Genomic DNA, 22,204 nt, shown 5'->3' on the forward strand with positions numbered 1-22,204 from the left:
CCAATTATTCTGCTTACGAGGGAATATTTAAGAGCATAATCGGCAATATTTCTTGGGGTGGATTTTTGTCGTTCATTCGGCACTATCTTTGTCTGGAATGTACAGCAACAAAATCGGCAATTGCGGAAGGTATATCTAGAAAGGCTAGCATCGATTGGTCAAATCATATACGTTTAATGATGCTTATAGCCTTGAATAACGTGACATCATTTAAAATAGGAGGTCCTAAAATGAAAAAGAAGGAAACTAAGAAAACCGAGGAAAAAAAGGAAAATACAACAACAAATTTGACTACAAATGCAAAGAAAATAACGTCTACAAGCGAAGCAGAATCGACAAAGTCGAGGATGTATCCAATCTCGTACTTAACTACGTCCAGTTATCTATGGATTTCATGTAGAATGATGCCTTTTTTATTTTCCGTCTTCGATCCAACAGAAGGAAATGATACCAAAAGCACGGAAAAAAGTAAGTAGCAAATTTACGTTTTAAAAATGTTTTAGTTTAAAATATAGGCGCGTTTAGGTTATTGTCGACGGTCGCCACATGTTTGCACATGAGCAAACAAGATGGCGACCGGAAGCGCCACCATCTTGGAACTATAGGTAACATTTGAAGTAATACATTTATTGATTTTTGGTCATTAATATATATATATATTTTATAAGTTTAACTTAACCGAAAATAGTGTAAAATTCTATTTCGGTTTCTGATTCGGCTGCAAAATTCGGTTTCTGCCGGACCTTACCTGTTTGTGATAAATATAACGATATTAAATTCGATACCGAGGAAAAGTATCGATACCGGCAGTATCGAGACGTCCCACTCAAGTCTGTCGTGAGTTTGGCCAGGTTCAGATTAAGACGCGAGTAGCTGAGTGGAGAAGGACAAGATCCGACATATCTGGGACGGACCATCCCTCGAAAAATTACTGGAGCTTTATCGACCCGATTTAATTCTGTATTGTCCAGAGTCCCAGGTTGACGGATGGTTCGATAAACCATATTTGTCAGCATAATTGTTTTTAAAAATAACGTTTTGAAGTTCGAAGAAATTAATTTGAATTTTTTTTCTGTCAATGGGTTTTGTGCATCCTTATAGTCCTTCTATTTATCTGCTACTACTTATTACTGATTAAAATTTTTGTAAATAGCGACAGATACAGTTGCATTTATCAGTCGAACACGTCATAAGGAAAAAAAGAGACTAACCTTAGTATAAGCTAGATTAATAACTGATTTCACTCTAGATTGACCGCAGAAGAGACCGTTTGGCGACCAATACACATACTGTCCGACTAATGGTTATTTAGAAAAGTTTTGTTGCAATAGAAAGTACTAAATATGAGGATAACAAGCTAATGATTGTCTATGTTTACACTGTTTCCTATTCTTAATGTGTGGTGAAGATAGAACACGTGTTTTTTCCCGTGTTGAGAGTGTCGATAAGGCATGACATTACAATAGGTCAAGATGTCATTAAAAAAGAAAGTGAAAATTATCGAATATCACAAACTGACGGCTGAGTCGCCAAGCGATTGAGGTGACAGTCTACCGCTCTGGTGACGATCGAATAAACCCAAGAATTTTCCGGGGAGTAATCCGTCTCGGATATGTCGAGTTCCGTTCCTCACTATCTACCCCATTGTGGGCCTGGCCAACTTACGATGAGCTTGAGTTTTTCTCAAGCTCATCGTAAGTTTACCCATTAGTGCCCACCGAGAGCGTAAGAGAAGAGAAAAGTACAGTGAAAAGAGTACAAAAAAGGGGGAAAAATATCACAAACTTACAAACCAAAGAAATGAGGAATGAAAACATTAGTAGGTGTGTTCAAGATTGTGAAAATACAAACTGCAGAAATTGTGAAAATACAAAAAGAGCTACTCAGCCATTAGTAAATCTGACAGTTGCAAGGTGGGAATGGTGCTCTCGTTGACAAAGCGGTCATAGAAATGGTTCTGCAAAATTAGCAGTTAGAATGTTCCTATATCAGGGCCAATCATACAAGAAAAATACGCTTCAAAACGCCTTAATGAACCGCTAAAATCCGCCTGGCCGAGCCACCCGATCATATGTGGCTCGGTTGGGCTCAACATCATGGTAGAGTTGATGGCATGGTAGCGCATGTTAGACCAGCTGTGGAGCTAAGTTGGTAGGGGCTTCATGGAATAAGGTGACGAGAAGTGTCCACTTAATTTCATGTCGTATTTGGCACTTCGAAGTGTGCAGAAGGGGAACTCCTCGATCAGACGAGGTTTATTATTGTGACTTTACACAGGTGTTCTTTAAGAGGATTCTTACTTTTTCGTTACATGACAGAATCGCTGGACTGCCCCAATTGTGGTGAAGAGGAATTGTTAGCTCATTACTGGCATGCATTTCGGACAGCATGTCTCTCATCGGTCCTCCTTTTAATTTTACATCAATCTGGTTACAGTTTACATTTGGTTAAAACATTATAAAATTTAAGTTATAGTTAAAGAATTCATAAAGTTAAAATAAGCATAAAACTACCTTAATGCCGGAAGTTACACGTCTGTTATATAATTATAATAGTGACAACTGGATTTCAATGTATGGTAAAATACGTAAGTAAAATGCAAAAAAAAAACATTTTTACATTTTACTTAGGTAATATCTGAGATTAATCTGTATCAAGATATTGTCTCTATAATATCACCATCAGATTTATATACGAAAACAAATGAAAAATTTAATGTATTTCATTATAGTTTAAATGTTCTTGAAACCGTGTTTTTACTGTATATTGAGCATTGAACACAAGACCGTGTTATTTATCAAACACCTGGCTTTTTCCACCTTTATTAGTTGAGACGAGGTCTTATTTACTGGTACTGTACATTCACTCGTTTAGGGCATTTTTCCCCTCTTCAGTCAACTAATAGAAAATAATATATACGGTATTCTAATTCATACAATATACACTAATAAATTGTATAGAAATTATCTTGAGACGTACCGTTAATTCCTTGAACTCAAGGGTGCGCGCGTACAGCACAAGTTCGGATGTCAATTTTACCGTGACAAATGTACAGAATCCACGTACAGCTGATTAAAATATAAAATTTTTAAAAAATATATAAACATACAAGCTTATTCTGCTATAAATTTCGGTGTATTAAACATATCCGATATTAGGTCTTACTTTTTGAAATGAACGCAACAAATCTCGTATCTTCTCGTAGCCAAACTAATCCAAAAATTCTTCCGTAGCCAAAATTAGCCAAACAAACTTCAAATTTTCCATAAAATTCTTTAAAAATGTTTTATATTTTATATTTATAATATTCGCAACCAGTTCTCGTTTATATTTATACTTAAATTCTTATTTATGCAATTCTTGGAAATTATGATAGCTACGCTCTCTTTAAATTTCCTATTATAAGCATTCTTTTCTTTATATAAAATTTTTGCACCATCTTTGTTTATGTTACAATTGTTAAGTAGGCAGTGATCACGAAATACAGAATGTATTTCGTGAATCGATCGTAATCATGTATTTAAGTCAGCGACGTGTTCTTTTAATCTGACATTTAGCTTACGTTTTGTTTCTCCAATGTAAATAATAGCATTATTACAAGTGCATGGAATTTCGTAAACAACATTCTTTGTTTCTTTTTCCTGTTTTTTATTTTGCTGTATACTTTTTTAAGTTTTTTAGCCGGAATTTCAGTTTTTCATATTTAGGTGCGAGTTTTATGTCGACTTTTCGCAATTTATTAATCTCTTCATATAAGCCTTTAACATATGGGAAACTAATATATCTTATACTTGAGCCTTGTTTTTCTTTTTGTTCGTCATTATTACTATTTATTTTATCATTTATTTTCTTTTCCCATTTTGTAATTATGTAATTTGGGTATCCATTTAATACAAATTTATTTTTTAATTCCTGTATATGTTTGGACATATCACTTACCTTGCTGGTTCTATTTTTGATTTTATCATATTCCATTTTAAAAACGTTTTATTTAATATGTGAGGGTATATTGGAGTTGTATTTAATAGTCGTGTTAATAGTCGTGCTAATAGTACAAGGCTTTTTAAAAGGTTCGAATTCAACAGTTTGCATTCCTTGCGATTTTAACGTCCAAATAGTTAATGCTATTATTAATACTATCCTCTTCTTCTATTTTAAACTGAATTCGTTTATTTAAATTATTTATAAGGACTTCTATCTGGTTAATTGTAATTTCGGAATTGTCGTACATAATCAGAATATCAACAACATATCGTCTGTAGAATTTTATACTTCTAATCTCACCATGCTTCCTTTCGATGTACGTAGTATCCATTTGTTGAGCTGCACACGTGAATTTTCTCCTCCTTGATGGAATTTGCCATTTCTATGACGAAAACTTATAGCTTAAATGTTCTTGAAACCGTGTTTTTACTGTATATTGAGCATTGAACACAAGACCGTGTTATTTATCACACCTGGCTTTTTCCACCTTTATTAGTTGAGACGAGGTCTTATTTACGGGTACAGTACATTCACTCGTTTCGGGCATGATCTCAAGATCTTGCCCGAAAGATCTTGATAGATTGCAAGGTCTCAAGATAATTTCTATACAATTTATTAGTGTATATTATATGAATTAGAATACCGTATATATTATTTTCTATTAGTTGACTGAAGAGGGGCAAAATGCCCGAAACGAGTGAATTTACCCGTAAATAAGATCTCGTCTCAATTAATAAAGGTGGAAAAAGCCAGTGTTTGATAAATAACATGGTGTTGTGTTGAATGCTCAATATTTCATTATAATCAAATAATTCAAATGACTATCACTAATCTCATACTTCTTAGAGAAAGAAAATTTTTATATATGAAATTAATTCTCAAATTCATGATTTTTTTGTATTAATTTGTTTAAATATCTTGAAGTCAAGTAACTATTGTCACAGTAATTATACGACTGTCACAAATATTCCATTTTAATTTGTTGTTCAGTCTCGGCTTTTTACGAAACATGATAAAGTTTTAGTGAGCCAAACAAACCACGGAAAATTCAGTTTTTTTTTTATATCTTTAAATATACTTTGTTTTTGTTTTTAATGAATAGTATATGTTCTTAACGATTATAAATTTTTAGACGTTTTAATTAAAAAAAAAAATTGTAAAATGAGAAGTTCTTATTGAAAAAATTTATTTTACGTATTATGGCATTAATATATTAGGGGACCAGTTAAGTCCATTCTTTGTAAAATCTCATAATTTCAACTATAAAAGAAGAGCGTCAACCTACTAATGTTATTGATCGAATCCTGACCAGCAACTCTAATATTTTGTGAGAAGTTTGTCCCGGTTATATTGGGCGTCGTCCCTCACCATCCTGTTGTCCCCATTGTGGATCTGCCCGTTATCCAAACCCATGGTGGGTATTATTAAAGGATCCTCTTAGCGCCTGTAGAGCGAAAAGAATAAAAACTGTAAAGGAACCAAAGATTTATTTATAAACTGATTTCCTAAATGTTTACAATTAGCGTAATTTTCGAAAGCTGAGGGTGTTTCATGTGGAATTGTTTTGTTTATATCATATATAGTATAAGCTCTGTAAAAGTACTTAAAAATTTTGTATTCATTTCCTTAGTTGAACATAATGTTATTACATTTGAAATTTTTGTATTCAAAACTGAAAAACAATGATGAAAAGGGTATCAAATACATAAAGTTTTAATTTAATAAGTATTATTTGTTGACAGTATAAATGTTAATTTAATAAGTGTATGTGTTATTAACCTTTATGTATATTTATGATGTCTAAATTATTAAAAATATTTAAAATCTGTGCAATAGTCTGTTTTTATATTATATGAAGAAACCTTCATCATTTGATGTATGATAATATATATAGTTTACAATACTAATTTAAAGTATTAAAAGTGCGGCCCTTCAGATGTTCGGGGCTGTCCCGCATTGCAAAGTTTAGGGTTAAAAATTGCTCTAATAATCTTTATGAATCATATCATTAACTATTAAATAACAAAAAATATTTGAAATTAAACAATAAGTTTATTTCCGTTTAATAGAGTCTATATTAATATTCAGGAAATGTCGTATTTTTAATCGTATCTTCAAATACTTCTTGTAGTTTGTTTTCCAGTTTTGCCTTAACTTTACCTTTAAAAACTTTTAAAGATATTTCAATTAATTGATTTAGCATATAATTCATAGGACCCAAGCCGCTTAATCTTGCTTCCACTCCTTTCATATCATAAATTTCTACTTTATCAATCTTCGGTGATTTTCCGGGTTCTTCAATAGATTCCACGTGAACTGAAACATGACCAATTTCTCCTTGTAGTTTTAAAGTATAACCCATTTTCATAAACGAAAGTTTTACGTCTGAATCTAATTCTAATACTCCCATTCCTAAATTACATATGATTTTTTTAACGTCGTTATCTTTGGTCATTTTTGAATCTCCATCTCGATATACCGATGTTATTCCGCTGATTGACATGTCTTTAAATAGTAACTGTCCGTTAAATGTAACGAACATCACTTTCCGTTCGAATTCATAAGAAATGTCTTCAGGAAGGTAAGGTTCGATTTTATGGCCGAATTCTGCTTTAGTACTTTCGATTAAACCATCAATATATTGATTGGATTCGGTTATGCCTCGTTTCTCTAAATAAACAAAACAAACGGTTAATTACGTTTGTTGTATGTATCAGTTTCAAAAACATAGATGCTGCACTAAAGATTTAAAAATAGTTTTAATGGAATTAACAAGTTTTAAAAATTATAATAATATAGTAGTAGAGAAATTAAAAATAAATGAATTGTAGAAAGAAAAATGAAAGATTATATTAATAAATTAAGCATTTTTATTAAATTGATTCATTTAGAAATAATTTATAAGTTATTAAAAATAATATAAAAGTGTAATATTAAATTTAAATTAATTGGAAATTGCAACAAAAAGTAAAATATAATACTTTTGTTACTTTTCTATACTGAAAATTTGAATTATTGACACTTCTTATATTTTCTTAAATATAAACGGTTTATTTGCAAAATATACATACATTATTTCATCGTAATTAAAAAAATGTGAAAATTTTCAATAAAATAAATGTTTTCTTCATAGTTAACATTAATATCCGACCACGAGTACTTATTGCATTCAGAAATCTAGAGAAATTTCGAATACATTTTACGGTATAATTTTATTTAAACTTAAAATCAATTATATGCAATTTTGCAAAAATTAAACATATTTACTAAGTTGAAATAACGATTAAATATTAGGCTACTTACGTAGATCGGAGCATTTTCCACCATAAAGAAGGAACAGAGATATAATTGCAAATATAGAAAACATCTTCATTCTATATAGAATATACAAAGGATTAAGCATTTTTAAAGTGTTTTTTTAATAGTAGTTATGAGAGATGAAAGTAAAAAAGTGCATGAACGTAGATAGCTCTGTAACACCGAAGAAAAAATATAATTGTTATTTTAAGAATATTTGTTTTGTATGACTATTCGTAATAGGAGAATAAATTATTAGAAATTTATATACGCTGATTTCAACGATTTCAACAGTTTCTACTGGAAAAAAGATTTCTTGAATTTCAATTTTTCATATTAAATCTTTTATCTTCAATTCATTTCGTGTACTGAAAGTAAAGAGTACACGTGGAATGAATTGTAAAAATACTAACTTAGCTTAAAGAAAGTTAAATCAAAATTTTGCTAGATTAATTCATTAATTTATATCATATCTAACATGAATAATATTTGTGTGTTTGGTTAAAATTTTGAGAATCATTCAATTGTAAACTTTTTAATAATAATAAATTTGAAAATTGTAAATGAAATAAATATGTATAAACGTTCATTCAAGTGTTATCATTATTAAATTAAGAGAAGTAAACACTATTTTTCTGAATAATATCACAAGTGGCATAATTATAGTTGCACTATAGAAATTATTCGTGTTATACTAATAATGGATTTTTATAACGCACGGATACGATGGATATCTAGTTGAGAATGCCCTTCTAATGAATAGAATAGACCTGATCTGTCGATATTTAACCCACAGCCACCAGCTGATTTCGAGATAACAGATGTTTTTTCAGTCTTATATACTAGCTAATCAATTTAGTGACGAATTCCTCATTGGCAACGGAAGAAAATAAAATATAAAACAGCTTAGAGCTAACTGAAATATATAATAGTATCGCCACACTATCATTGATTCCAGAAACGGGAATGTATTATTCTGTTGCAATAGTCAATAAAAATTAAATATACAGTAATTTTTAATAAATAACTGGTACTGCTGCAAAAGAGTGTGATGCTTCTTTGAATAGTCTTGAGAGTCCCATGCAGAAAAGCTTTACACAATTTTATCACTCATTTTTACTTTCCCGACTCGTTATATATAATAGAGGAAAAGTATGACGATCGGTAAACAACGACCCCCAAGAATTTTACATTTTTGACTCAGGAGACTGAAACACCGAGAAATGCAAAAAATTTCAATTTTTCCCCTATATGTATGAATAATAGTGTGTATGGGAGGCACTATTTTGTTCACTCTCTTTGAGGCTTAATAAGTCCTGTGTTTTTTGTCGAAAATTTCTGAAATTTTGCAAGGACGTTTGTGTATTAGAGGAATTATTTCTATTAAATTTTGGTTGTTAAAGGTCGTCGGGATGGAGAAATACAGGGGGCTCCTGTGTAATATCTCCCGTAGAGTATAACTTAATTAATAACGATTTTACTCGTTATTAGCATTTACAATGTTTTATAAAACTCATCCCTACCCTCAAAATCAAGCTGTTTGCCATTTTATAATGATTAAAAATATAAAGAATTTTAAAAATAAAATATAACACATGGCGCTATCAAAATTTTAAATGTTGCCGGGAAAGTTTAAACGATTCATCGCTGTATTTTTCTGTATACAGTTCGATTTGAGTTTTCCTTTTTTTTTTTCACTTTTTATCCATGTTAACTGATTTTATCAAAAGCCAGTTTTACCATTAATATTAAGAAAAATTAAGGATGCTTCTTGGAATTCATTTTCAGAATTTCAGAATACAAATACAGAATTAAAGTTTATCTAGTTTCTAATATCTTTCATTTAAATTAATTTAAATAAAATAAATATTTTATTCAAATTAATTTAAATGAAAGACATCTGGATTAAGCAAGCAGTAAGTAATATTTTATTTCAAAATATTTGTTTAAAGTTTTCGGAAATTAAATAATGGATGAAGTTAAAACTTTATCTAAAATACAGTATCAAAGGTTAATCAATTTTTAAATTTCAGTTTACATTTAATTCAGTATGTTTAAAACATGTAATATTTTATTTTATGTATATTTAGAATTCAGTCGTAGAGAAACCGTGTTGTGCTAGATTGCTTATTCGAATTGTTTTAATAATAAAAATAAACGTTATAAGTTTTTACATTTTCAAATTAAATTATTATAAAACAATTTAGAAAATTTACTATACCTTTAAATACAAATTACTGTTTACTTTATCGATAACAATTACGATGAGAAGAAAATCGAGTAATTCGTATTTTCTTCAGGATATGGTTTGTGAAGTAAAACATACAGTGAAAGATAATTATATTAAAAGATGTGATTATCATTAATTTATCAACCGTAAAGCTGAGAATAGTGTCATCTGTAGAAATAAATAAAAAGCTTTACAATGTTAAAACTTAATTATTAATATTGATTTATTAAATAATTCCATTAAAATAAAAATTTAATTTAAAACATATTATGTATGTTTATAACATTACAAAAATTGAAATTTAACATTATATTTTTCAAATATAAAATTGTTTTTATTAACCTGATCTACCTAAAAACTTTTATGCCTTTTTTAAACACGAGTTAAAACTCATGGTTAAGGAAGGCGTAAAGTTTTCACTCCTTTTACCGTTATTTGGGCTTTAAGATAGTCTTTCTTTCTCTTTTAATCCCATGACAGATTAGAACTTTAATAGGGTAACAACACTATTAAAAGTTGGAAATAAGAGCTTGACTTATCCGAGCTTGCCGTCTGCAAAAATTCGTAAAGTTTCGACAGATTTGGATCAAGTCACAGATTCCTAGCAACACCTTAGCCGTTTCGTTCAGGCAATCATCTTTTTATAATTTGAGCTTGCTATAATAGCTTGTCTATTTACACAAAAAGCACTCGTTCTTTCCTTCCCCTCATTACGCTATTGATATAGTAAACCCTCGCTAACTCGGACAAATTTTTTTGAAACAGTAATTTAAATATTTCTAAGTTTTTGCTGTAATTTAAAATTTCTTAACAATAAAAAACTTATAATCAATGAGTTTTCAATATCGGGAAGTCTACAATGCATTGTATTACTATAGTCAGTAAGTTGCTAATGACTGTTCGTTGAAAACACCATGTAGTTCGGACTTTCGTAAATTCGAACAACTTTCACCCTTATTAGTCCGAGTTAGCTGGGATTTACTATAGGCTATTTTAAATTATTAATAATAATGATATCAAAAAGTAGCCTGTGCGGAATTTGTCTCGTTTAAATTATTACGTTAAAAATTAATCTTTCTCAAAGATTTTGGGTTCGAATCCTAAGTAGACATATAATTTCTTTGGGTAATTTTGTAAGCATTAATTTATAAGCCATACTGTCAATCCTATTGTAGGCAGGGTCCGCTAATGGGCAATTAGTGACCATACTTATATTTGTTGGTGAATAAAAATTTAATCTATCATAAAAACTGAAGTGAATCTTATTTAAGTGATTCATATAAACTTTAATCTAATACAAATTCAGATAATATCTGAATCATGTAATTGGTACTGATTATATAATTCAGGTGCAATTAAATATAACTTGCACAACTATTCGGTTACATTTTGTTTAGAAAATTGTTCTGCAATGTTTATTATTCGACTTCATTTAATATAGTTGTATTTAAACATCTTGTAAAGAATTTTGTGAATTTTCTCAATTGTTTCTTTTTGAAGTTTTTTCTGTTAAAATTATTTTTTATATGGTTAACCGAACTATTCCAATGCTATTTTTTCAATGTTAATTTATTCATTAACAATATTCATTTTTTATCGAAACTTTAACGTAATTGTTTTCGATATCAAGATTTTAATCAAATAATTTTAAGTTATAATAAATATAAAAATTTACATTTTGATTTTAATTTGAGAAGTCCTCGACTTTCGGAGAGTTTGCTATTTTTTACGGCACTTTTATCATTATAAGCGATAGAAATCTCTTCCTTTGCAACGTGTAACTCCACTGTGCGACTCTCGGACATGTATTTCTCTATGATATTTAAATGCTTTTAAATATCATAGAGAAATACAATGATGTTATATATATATATATATATATATATATATATATATATTTGTTTAAATAAGATTCGAAAGAGTTATTTAATTACAACACTATCACTACTATCGGCGTGCCTTACAACGTTTTAGTAATCAATGATAATTTTTTTTTTTTTTTTTTTTTTTTTGCAGTTGATAACATTAGACAGTGTGGACTCGACCCACACATATATCAGTAAAAATATTATTATCTGAAGCATTTAATAGTTAGATATATAAAGTGGTTAAATATTCTACTGATTAGAGACATTAAGCAATTATAATTTACCAGAAAACTTATTTAAATTACTCGATTTTGTAAAAATATTTTAACGTTATGATATTAAATTTAACATTAATAATTTTATTTCTGTTTAACTTCAGAGAATCTAAAGGACGTGAGTATGAATATATTACTTTATATATTATAGTAAAAATTGACATAAGAAGATTGCTGATAATATTCAATTTAAATTAATATTGAAAAATTGGATTTGATTATTATTGCGAGGAAGAGCAGATTATAAAACCAAATAATATGATGATGATAGACAGATGATCGACGAGATGAATTAGAATTTTCGTTTGGAATTATAACATATAAGCTGTATGGTCTCCTCATTTTTATCAATTATATATTAATTATAATATATATATATATAATTATAATTGATATAATAATTATATAAATTATATTTTATCAATAAGCGATTACAACGAGTTTCACTAACATTTAAGAAAGATGGAAATGACACCTGATTCAAACTAATCAAGAAAATTATGATTCCAATAAACGTCTAGGATTCTTCGCAATGATAGTATTATAGTCTATTACTGCAACGGCCATTTTGTAAATGGGATAAAGTAAAACTATGAAAGGATCTTTCTTTGCTAGTTTTACTTTATCTCATTTATAAAGACTAGAATCTTCTAGAGAAAAAATTATTGTGATTTTATTATTTTTTCACTGGATTGTGATGGTTGGATTAGATGAAATGATCAAATTCGAAAAATAAGAATTTCGAAACAGCAAATAAACTTTCAGGTTCTGAAAATATTCTACTGACGGCCGGATGGCCGAGCGGTCAAGGTGGCAGCCTACCGCTCTGGGGGACCCAGGATCGAATCCGAACGGGTCGAATCCCCAGGAATTTTTCGGGGGTGGTCCGTTCGGATATGTTGGGCCCCGTCCCTCACCACCCGGTCGCCCCATTGTGGGCCTGGCCGAACCCATAATGGGCCTACTAAAAGAGGCCCTCTTAGTGCCCACAGGGCGGAAAGAATTAAAAAAAAAAGAAAATATTCTACTTTGAAATTTTTGTTTGTTATGTATTTCTTCGTAATGTTAGATAGTAACGAAACATGTCTACTTTTCTAAATTAAAATTAACATATAAATTAAGTTCGTAAAAGAATAATCTGTAAACTTGTGAGATTATAAAATGGAGAAAACGTGTAACTAAATTGATAGATGTGGAAAAACTTACTAAGTAAATTCAATTACTGAAAAGATAAAGAAAAATATTCTATTAACTCTCATAAATTTGTAAAAATTATTATTCTTTTTTTAAAAATAAAACTTGGCGTATAAATAGAGAAAAATACATATTATAATATAATTACTAAATTGCAATTAAATATCTAAGATACTTTTTCATAAAATGAGTTATCTACTTTTTTCTGCATCCTTCAATTATATTAACTTTTAACTTTAGAAGTTATGTATTAAATTCTAAAATATATCATATGATAAATAGTAAACTAACTTTAATGTAAATTGTTAGGCCTGCTTTTAAATTAACAGAAATATTTTATGGAGGAAATTGTGTGATAACTTTCCTATAAAAAGTAATTGTTATTTTTTCTGATATTTATAAATAATTTATAATATATGATTATAAGTAAGCTATAATAATATTTAGTAGTTTTCATGTTTGTAATTTAAACAAATTCATTTTAATTTTAGTTACTGAAGATGAAGAGGATCAAGATGTAGCAAATAAGTACATTAGTAAAGTTCTAGATCAGACAGCCAAATTTATTAGCGAACCTTTTTATTTAAATAATTACAACTTAACGACAACATTCAATTTACTACCCGTCAAGATACGTTCAGTTTGTTTATTTAAAGATGGACTTGCAACTGGAATAAAGCATATTGAAAGATTCGGGAATGCAAAAATTATATATAACAAGTCTGATATGCTAATTAAATCAATAGTCGCGATGAATGAAATAACTATCAATTATAATGTAACTTGTTCTGTTTTAAGTTCTAAGATGAATATGACATTTAGATTATTAAGTGATTCTGTAAAATCAAATATGACACTAAAACTAGTGCGAAACAGTAATGTAGCATCTCTAGAAGATTTTTCTCTATATTACTTTACGAATTTAAAAGTTTTTATAAGACATCCAGAAAATAACCTAGAGCTTACCAAATCTGTACGAAAAGAATACATGAATTATCCATTTTCTTTTGAAGAAATAGAAATGTATATTAAAAGGTTACTTTCAGAGAATGTTTCAATGACTTTATATCCAAAAGTATGGATTTATTAAAACTTGTCATTAAATAGTTTATTAAATGTGTCATCTAATATAAAACTGATATTTAAATATTATGTACTATTAGTAAATGTATAATATATTATTTAAAAAAATTCTTTCTGTATCGTTTAGATTTATGCAAAAGATTTGTTATATTATTCTAGTAAAATCATAATATAAAAATACTATTATCAATAAATACAATAAATAAATAAATAAACTTGATTATAAAAACATAAAGGTTCATTGTTTTTGTCGTGTTTTGAAATGTTTATTTCATATCAATTAGAAAATACAAATAAAAATGTAAAGTTTGTCCTTTTCTTGTTTTTGATCACTAAATAGGCCTAAAGTTTAAAACTGATTACCTTACAAAATGCAAAAGAAATATGTGGACGAATTAAAAATATAAGAAATTAAAATTGCAAAAATAATATAGAAATGATAAACTGATTAAAATACTTTATTATTTTAATTAATATTCTTTATAATTAAAATGATAACTTTTCCTACATTTCGTTAAACCAGAAACAAATACGAAACTTTCATCTCTGTTTATTCTCATTTTAAAGTTCCACTGACAGAAAAATTACACTCTTGTAGTTCTAGATCCACAGGATTCACCAATTTCGCTCTCCAAGATCATGTTAAAAAGAAACAAACCCAAAACGGAAATGGAATATGAGGGATTGCATGACACTGTGACGTGAAATCGGAATCGGGTCCGCAATGATTCAAGAAAGATGATTTAATCTCTTGTGATTAATATTGGAAAAAAATGCTATTAAATACATGGACGAAGTGAGATAATTCGGCTATTTGCAAATACCAATTTGCTGCAAAAATTGTTCCTATAGAAACACTGAATCCCGAAGTGTAAAGGACCGAACTATAAGTAAAATTGCACTGTTCACCGTGTTAAGTGTAAAGTTAGTCATAAATCATGATGGATACAGGAGTGTAGTTTTAAATTTAATCGCCTTAATTAATTATTAATAATCGCGGATCACTTTATACATTTGTTATTTGATACTCGAAAGTACCAAATAAACTGCAATACTTTTTTCTTGTAAACAAGGGTTACGTACATATACGGTAACTTATTACAACAAGTTTAATGCAATGGATTTTTCTTCTGGCTTGTTACTGATTGTAACTTCATCGACGAAAATTGTTTTTGACTAGTAGCTGTAAAAAGCTTGTAGATTGTAACTTGTTACAAAGTATTTTATTCAACGTGTTTTGCTTGTAATTTGTAACTTGTAAAAACTACAAGCGTTTTATTCACCTGGCCACACTGCTTGCAAAATACGTTTGTACTCCGTGTGTTTTGTATTATAGTAGGTTCACATAAGCGTTTGTGTTAATTACAGGATAGTTAAACACAGAAATCATCATATCCGATATATCGCACGTAACCTATCGACTATCTACAGTATTGAAATGAAAAATTAAAGATGGCAAGTGCCGGAAATGGCCTGTTTGACAGAATTTGTTGAAAATCGCAGTTATATCCGCGCTTACCTATGTTATTGTACTATATGTACTGTTATTTACATAAATGAGAATGTTAAATTTGTTAATCTGTGAACTGTATTAATGTATTTATTTTATTTTATGTACTGTACCAATGATTATCCTTAAAATTTTACTGCCACATTTAGACGATTTGTTGGCTGCCACGACAACCAGTTCACCTTCTTTTATTTTTTGTTCAATGTTCGAATCTTATAAGGAAAAAAGAGGATGGTCAAGGTGACAGCCTACCGCTCTAGGGGACCCGAGTTCGAATCCGAACGGGTCAAAATATTCCCAGGAATTTTTCGGGAGTGCTCCGTCCGGAGATGTCAGGCCCCGTCCCGAACCCATAATGGGCTTGCTAAAAGAGGCCCTCATAGTGACCACAGGACGGAAAGAGTTAAAAAAAACACACACACACACTAAACTAACATCCGTACATACAGAATAAACCTCCAATTCTTTGCATTTCTCGACGTTTCAAAGTGTCCTGAGTCCGAAAATGTAAAAATCTTGGGGTCGTGTTTTGATCGATCGCCATACTTTCCCTCTGTTATATATAACAGCCCGAAAAGTAAAAAATCCGACTTTTTGAGAACTAATAATTGCAACAGTTAATAGAATATCACGGGAAAAATTGATTTACTGCCATCAAAACTTCTATCTTATCAAAACCTATTCGATAGAACGCCATATCAAATATATATATATATATATATTTTTTCTCCCGTATTTTTCCAACTTATAAGAATATAAGAAAACTCATTTTATAGAAAAGTTTTTCGTTTACTATATTTTAATACATTGCAAAAGGAAAGAACATAGAAAAGGGTGGACTAAAGAAAAATATCGAAAGCAATTTAGATTTTTCTTGATGATGATAATTTTTTTTCATACGAACAGATCTGATCATTAAACAGATTCAATAATTTATGCATAAATTGACATTATTAGCAATACTAACAAATCAAGAATGATATAATAATATTTTTCTTTACAAAGAACGCAGCAATTAAGTAAAATATTCGAGAATCTTGCTGAAAATGGACAAAGATTTAATCAAATCTCTGATCACGAAATTGGAAGAAAAAGCAAAAGATAGTCCCGGATTCGAAAAACAATGTTTAAATCTATTCAAAAAATATTCGTCGACTTCTCATCCCGATATTATCGATCTGGAAGGATTGAATCGTTTACTCAGTGATTTAAAAATTCTGGAAAAATCTCAAGTTATAAAGAGACTCATCATTTGTTGCGAAATTAAATTACAAAAGAAGAAATATTTGTCTCAAAATGAATGGGTGACAGAAATATGGTTTTTGAAGGAACACATTTCGTGCGATTTGGAATCTTTGGCTCCTTGTTCAAATACTTATGGTTTATCTACAGAATTGAACGCCTCAAACTTTCCTGTACGGCAGTTAATGGAAAACGGAAACGTCATGGAACTGCTTCGAATCCTATACAACGAATGTTCAATATTGAAAAAATTTAAAAAATACTTAAGCGATAAGAAGCCATACGATCAATCTTTGGAGTCCTAATCGGATACACTCTCTAACTATGAATCGGAAATATTGAAAATATTCTGGGAATGGTTTTGTAAAAGATATTGATAGAATCTGTTCATCAAAGTAGGCTGTAATCGAAACTAAAGAAAAAATTTCCAGAAAATTTTATGAAATAGCATTTCCTTTCTGCATACAAAGAAAAAAAAAAGAAAAGAAAAACTCTTATTTTCAACCATTTCTTATCAAAATGTAAAAACAATTTACAATTATAGGCCTCATTTTACCTACAATATAATAAATCTCTATACTTATTTGGCTTTATTACTTTCTTTATGTAAATCTATCATGAACCGTGTATGAATCTACAGTGAAGAGTATCAATAAATAAATAAATTTATTTATTTACTGCAATACACTGCTTAATGATATTTAATATTTTAAATTTATAAGGTTTAGAACACTTACTAAAACAATAAAAATACATATTTATCGATATATGCTACTAAAATTAATAGTACAGAAATATGTAGGCTATCAGAACTGACTGACTTATAAATAAACACCTTAACATAAAAAAATATATCATTAATATTTAAAAATTAATGTACAGTATACATGTATAATATCATAACACATAATATTATAATATATAAAAAGTATATATATATACATTGCAAACCAATAATATATATATATAATTGGTTTGCAATTTTCAAAAATTGCAGACCTATAAATTCTCACTGACGTCCGTCTATTGAGTCTGTCCTTCCTTAATTTTGAGAATGGATTAGACAGTTGAAAGTCGAGACCAGATATGGAAAGCTTAGAGCAAGAGGCCCTGATTTACTATAAACGAACTTCTGGTTTGAACCTGAAGTCGCATTATTTCAATTCAAAAATTTTCTCCAGAACGGAGTTAGACAGAGGACTGGCATGATTCTTTTGTTAACAAGAAAAGTATGATGTATAGTACAGGAGCAAGACTACTAAAATCGAGAGCAGTGTGACGAAAAATTGCAGCCTGGAATTGACGATGTCACAATATAAATATCCATCAACGAGTTGCGTAACCTTCCTGGCCGTTGTGAGATTTTATTTAAAAAAAATAACGTTTATGACAATAAATAAAATTGTATTTGGCGTCATCCGTTATGAGATTTTGTTATAAAATTTTTTAAATATTATTAATTATTATAATATGACAAAAAGCTTAATTTTGAGAGTAGGGATGAGTTTTATAAAAAGTTATAAATGCTAACAAGCAAAATATTTATTCAGTCTACCCCTCTGGAGATATGACACATGACCGCCCTCTATCTCCCTACCCAAGCGACCTTTAACCATCAAAATTTAATAGCATTAATGCCCCTTCTTCTTTGTTTACGGTTTCACATGGAGATTATAGCCTTTAATGCCCCTTATATACAAGCCACCGTATATAAGGGGCATTGATACTATTCAGTTTTGGTTGATTTTGTGAAAGGTCGAGAAGATGAAGAAGATAGAGCAGTAATTTTTAACCGGTGTGCCGCAAAAATTGCTGAAAGTTATTATATAAATTATTTTCGAAAGTAGCCCAAAGAACAGTGTACATATCAAAATCAGAACCTCTGAAAAATTCGTATAATCAATTTAAATTGTTATAATAAATAAACGTATATATAATTTAGTAAAAATATACTGTATATATATTCATAAGCGAAATTATATGTGCATAACACCGGGTTATTTCATTTAAAATGAACTTTTCTTTAAATAAAAAATGTATCCATAATTGTTTTTATTTAGTTTAAATTATTTTAACTTAAAAATAGCGGATCATTGGGCAGGTTTCTAAAGACAATTATTGTACTACTTTTAAATGCAAATGAAGACTTAATGTTAGTTGTTTTTCTTATGTAAATTAAAAATTATTAATTTGATATCTAAGAATTTAAACTTTAGCTTCTGAAATTTAAATAATTTAAAACAGAGAATACTGAACATTGAATTTTCTTTTGCAATATCCTTTATTAAACTAATAATAAATTATTATTTTGCTACAATTATAAATTCAATTAAGCCTGCAATAATTTGTTTTATAAAATCAATTTTTTACGTAAGTCTACTACTATTTTTTGAATAATTTTTTTTTCATATTCTGTAATTTAAAAAATTACATTTCATTAAATCAGCACTTTTTTTTCGCTACAACTATAGACTTGATAGTAATTACATAGAAAATAATGTAAATAGATTTTATTTTGGTTTTTCTTATATTACTTTTCTCTCTCTTCATGATGATCAGATTTGTCTATTTCTTTCCATTTCTCTCAAGAGCACTACAAATACACTTGAAGTCGACCATAATTTCAACTTTTTCAAATTACATTCAATCAGTATCAAGATGTGGTTAATACTAGTTTCGAGTAATTTATTTAATATTAACAAATATTACTGTTGGTTATAATTAAACTTTCTCTATTCGTTAGTATTTGGAAAAGATCTATTAATATTTGTGAAATTTTAAATAATTCTGGGAAAAAAAGTTAACTTCTATTTCAGTTCACTAGAAAAATATTATTTAAATAAAAGAGACAAATTTTAATTTGACAAAATTAAAAACAAAATTTATTGCTATATTTCAACATTAGTCTTACTCTTCTGTCGGAAATTTATGATTTTTAATTTCATCATCTAATATTTCACGCAATTTCTCCTCCATTTTGCTTCTGATTCGGCCTCTAAATAACTTTATTGCAGATGCAGCGATCCTATCTGCAGCGTGATTTAGTGGTCCTAATCCCTTAACCTTTACGTTCGAACCTTTAATATCATATATTTCTACTTTATCAACTGAAGGCAATTTTCCGGAATTTTTATCAAAGCTAAACTCAAAGTGAACTAATGCAAATCCAATTTCTCCGGACAAAGTAACTTTTGGGCCAAGTTTCATAAATGTTATTTTAGCTTTTGATTCAAATTCTAATACTCCCATTCCTAAAGTGACAGCAAATTTGAGAACACCGTCTTTTGCAAAGAGTTCACAGTCTCCTTCACGATGGATTGTAGAAAGGCCGTAGACGACAGTATCTGATAGTTTTGCTTCTCCTCGGTAGGTAATAAATAAAATCTTCTTCTCAAATTCAAATGTTAAATTTTTCGGATACAGTGGATCTATTTTATGCTTATAAGCCAGTATTGCAGATTCTATCACTTTATCGACAAATTCGTCACAGGAATTTCCTCCCACTTCATCTAATAGACGAAAATAAAACTTATTTTAGAAATTTTTTAAAATTATACTATTATCTATTGTTGGAATGATATATTAAGCATAATAAACGAAATATACCGTATTTACTGGCGTATAAGACACTTTTAACCAAAAAATAGTCTGAAAATGTTTTATACGCCATCAAATATACAGGCTATATATATATAATTTATTTTTATGTAGAATTGCACAGAAAATACGAAAATTACTATATTTTGTTTTTTTAATAAAGTAGATTAGAAATGTACTATGCTTTTTTCGAAACATGCCTTTGGAAAGTGGGGTACATCTTATATCCCGTAAGTATGGAAAGCCTCAAATTTTATGTAGTTTTTACATAGTAATACAATTTATATTCTCGTTTCGTCCAATGCTTGAAAGTTTTATGTCGTAGGCTACAGAGTTGAGCAAAATATTCCTTACTTAATGCTGGCTTGAAACGATTAGAAATATTTTTTTTTTTACAAATACAAATACTCATGGTATACTATGGTATTTGAAAACACTAAGTGCCAGATAAATATAATTAAAAATTCAAATACTAAATTGCTTTTGTGTAGAAATATTTGAAAATACTTCATATGTAGAAATATTTGAAAATACTTCATAAGTACTCGAAATACATTGAAATTAAAATAATTTCATTGTATTTCGATTAATGTAAAAACCTAAAATGTTTCATTTATTTAAAGATGTTTGGGATGCTAATATACATGTGACGCGTATAAAAAAAATACAAAATAATTTCAAGTCGATTAAAACAGTTGAAAAAATGTATTATCTGTTAATTATTAATTGATTTCAGTTAATTATTAAGCAGTTAAAAATTGATTTTTTGTAAATTTTTTAATGCATTCTAATATGTAACTACTTCAAAAATTGAAATTGTATGTAAATTAATAAATAAATTAATTTACATACAATTTAACAATTTACCAATTTACAAATTAATTTACATACACAAAATAAATTATTACAATAATTTAGCAATAAAGAGAAAATCACATAAATTTAATGCCATTAGAAGTTCCTAATTTAGAAGTTCCTAAAGTATCAATCATATGCATTCTAAACATATATATTGAATATGCCCAGAAAAGAAATGAAATGAAATTTTGAGATTTTATTCAAAAAATAATATGTATAAATATCTTGAAATTAAAAATAAAATTTTAACATTTTATTTAGACATTATATTTATTTCATGTGAAACAAATTCTATTAAGATATATTTATACAATTTATTATAGATACTTTGGTAAAAAATGAACTTTTTACTTACCGTTACAATTTCCACAAGAAAACAGTATTAAAATGAAGACGAAACGTGATAATATTATTGCATTAAACATTTTTCTTCTTTTTAAATTCAGTTATTAATATTTTCTATATTTAAAGATATATTTTGTGTTTACTAACAGTCATCCAATGTGAATTTAAAAAATGTTTCTAATTTAGATACCTTGACATTACCTGCGGATTTCACATAAACAGAATATCATATTACATTATCATTTGCTGATAATTTGTGATAAATTATGTGAATCGCCATATATTTTTTCTTATTGTAAATACAGGTATCAATAGATATTATTGTTACACAAACAGACTTCTTGTGAATTTTTCGAATACATCTAAGATAATAAATTGTTCATAATTTACACTTGATATATTTAATGAGAACTAACACATGTTTGTTGCAAAAATTTATGTTGTACTTAGCAATAATTAAAAAAAAAAAAAAAAAAAAAAACAGCGAGAAATTTAGGCTTTCAATTTTAATTCTACGATTATTTATGAAATTGCAATAAAATTATCTATTACGGGCACATCAACAATACAAATTTATTTGCTTTAAATTGATAAAATACATAAAAACGTAAATGATTTGATATGATTTTTCAAAAAGAAGAATCAATGCGCTTTGAAAAGGCTACCTAGCACTGCGATAGAAGCAGATCTAGCAAAGTTGCAATGAGTAAAATTATTAGAA

At 28.5% G+C, this 22,204-nt stretch overlaps 2 protein-coding genes across 2 annotated transcripts; both read right to left on the reverse strand.

Moving 5' to 3' along the window:
- Positions 1-6,016: 6,016 nt before the first annotated feature.
- On the reverse strand, positions 6,017-9,638 carry LOC136977715 (mite allergen Lep d 7-like). Its single transcript, XM_067273264.1, has 3 exons — positions 9,503-9,638; positions 7,288-7,358; positions 6,017-6,654 (listed from the first exon to the last, which is right to left on the reverse strand). The coding sequence occupies exons 2-3, from the start codon at positions 7,355-7,357 to the stop codon at positions 6,062-6,064; spliced, it is 663 nt and encodes a 220-aa protein (XP_067129365.1). The 5' UTR covers position 7,358; positions 9,503-9,638; the 3' UTR covers positions 6,017-6,061.
- Positions 9,639-19,536: 9,898 nt separating this feature from the next.
- Positions 19,537-21,691, reverse strand: LOC136977759 (mite allergen Lep d 7-like). The gene is made up of 2 exons (XM_067273307.1): positions 21,494-21,691; positions 19,537-20,192 (listed from the first exon to the last, which is right to left on the reverse strand). The coding sequence occupies exons 1-2, from the start codon at positions 21,561-21,563 to the stop codon at positions 19,591-19,593; spliced, it is 672 nt and encodes a 223-aa protein (XP_067129408.1). The 5' UTR covers positions 21,564-21,691; the 3' UTR covers positions 19,537-19,590.
- Between the last annotated feature and the right edge of the window lie 513 nt (positions 21,692-22,204).

The sequence above is a fragment of the Centruroides vittatus genome, unplaced genomic scaffold (assembly GCF_030686945.1).
Source record: "Centruroides vittatus isolate TY-2023 unplaced genomic scaffold, ASM3068694v2 contig_474, whole genome shotgun sequence".
Taxonomy (NCBI): domain Eukaryota; kingdom Metazoa; phylum Arthropoda; class Arachnida; order Scorpiones; family Buthidae; genus Centruroides; species Centruroides vittatus.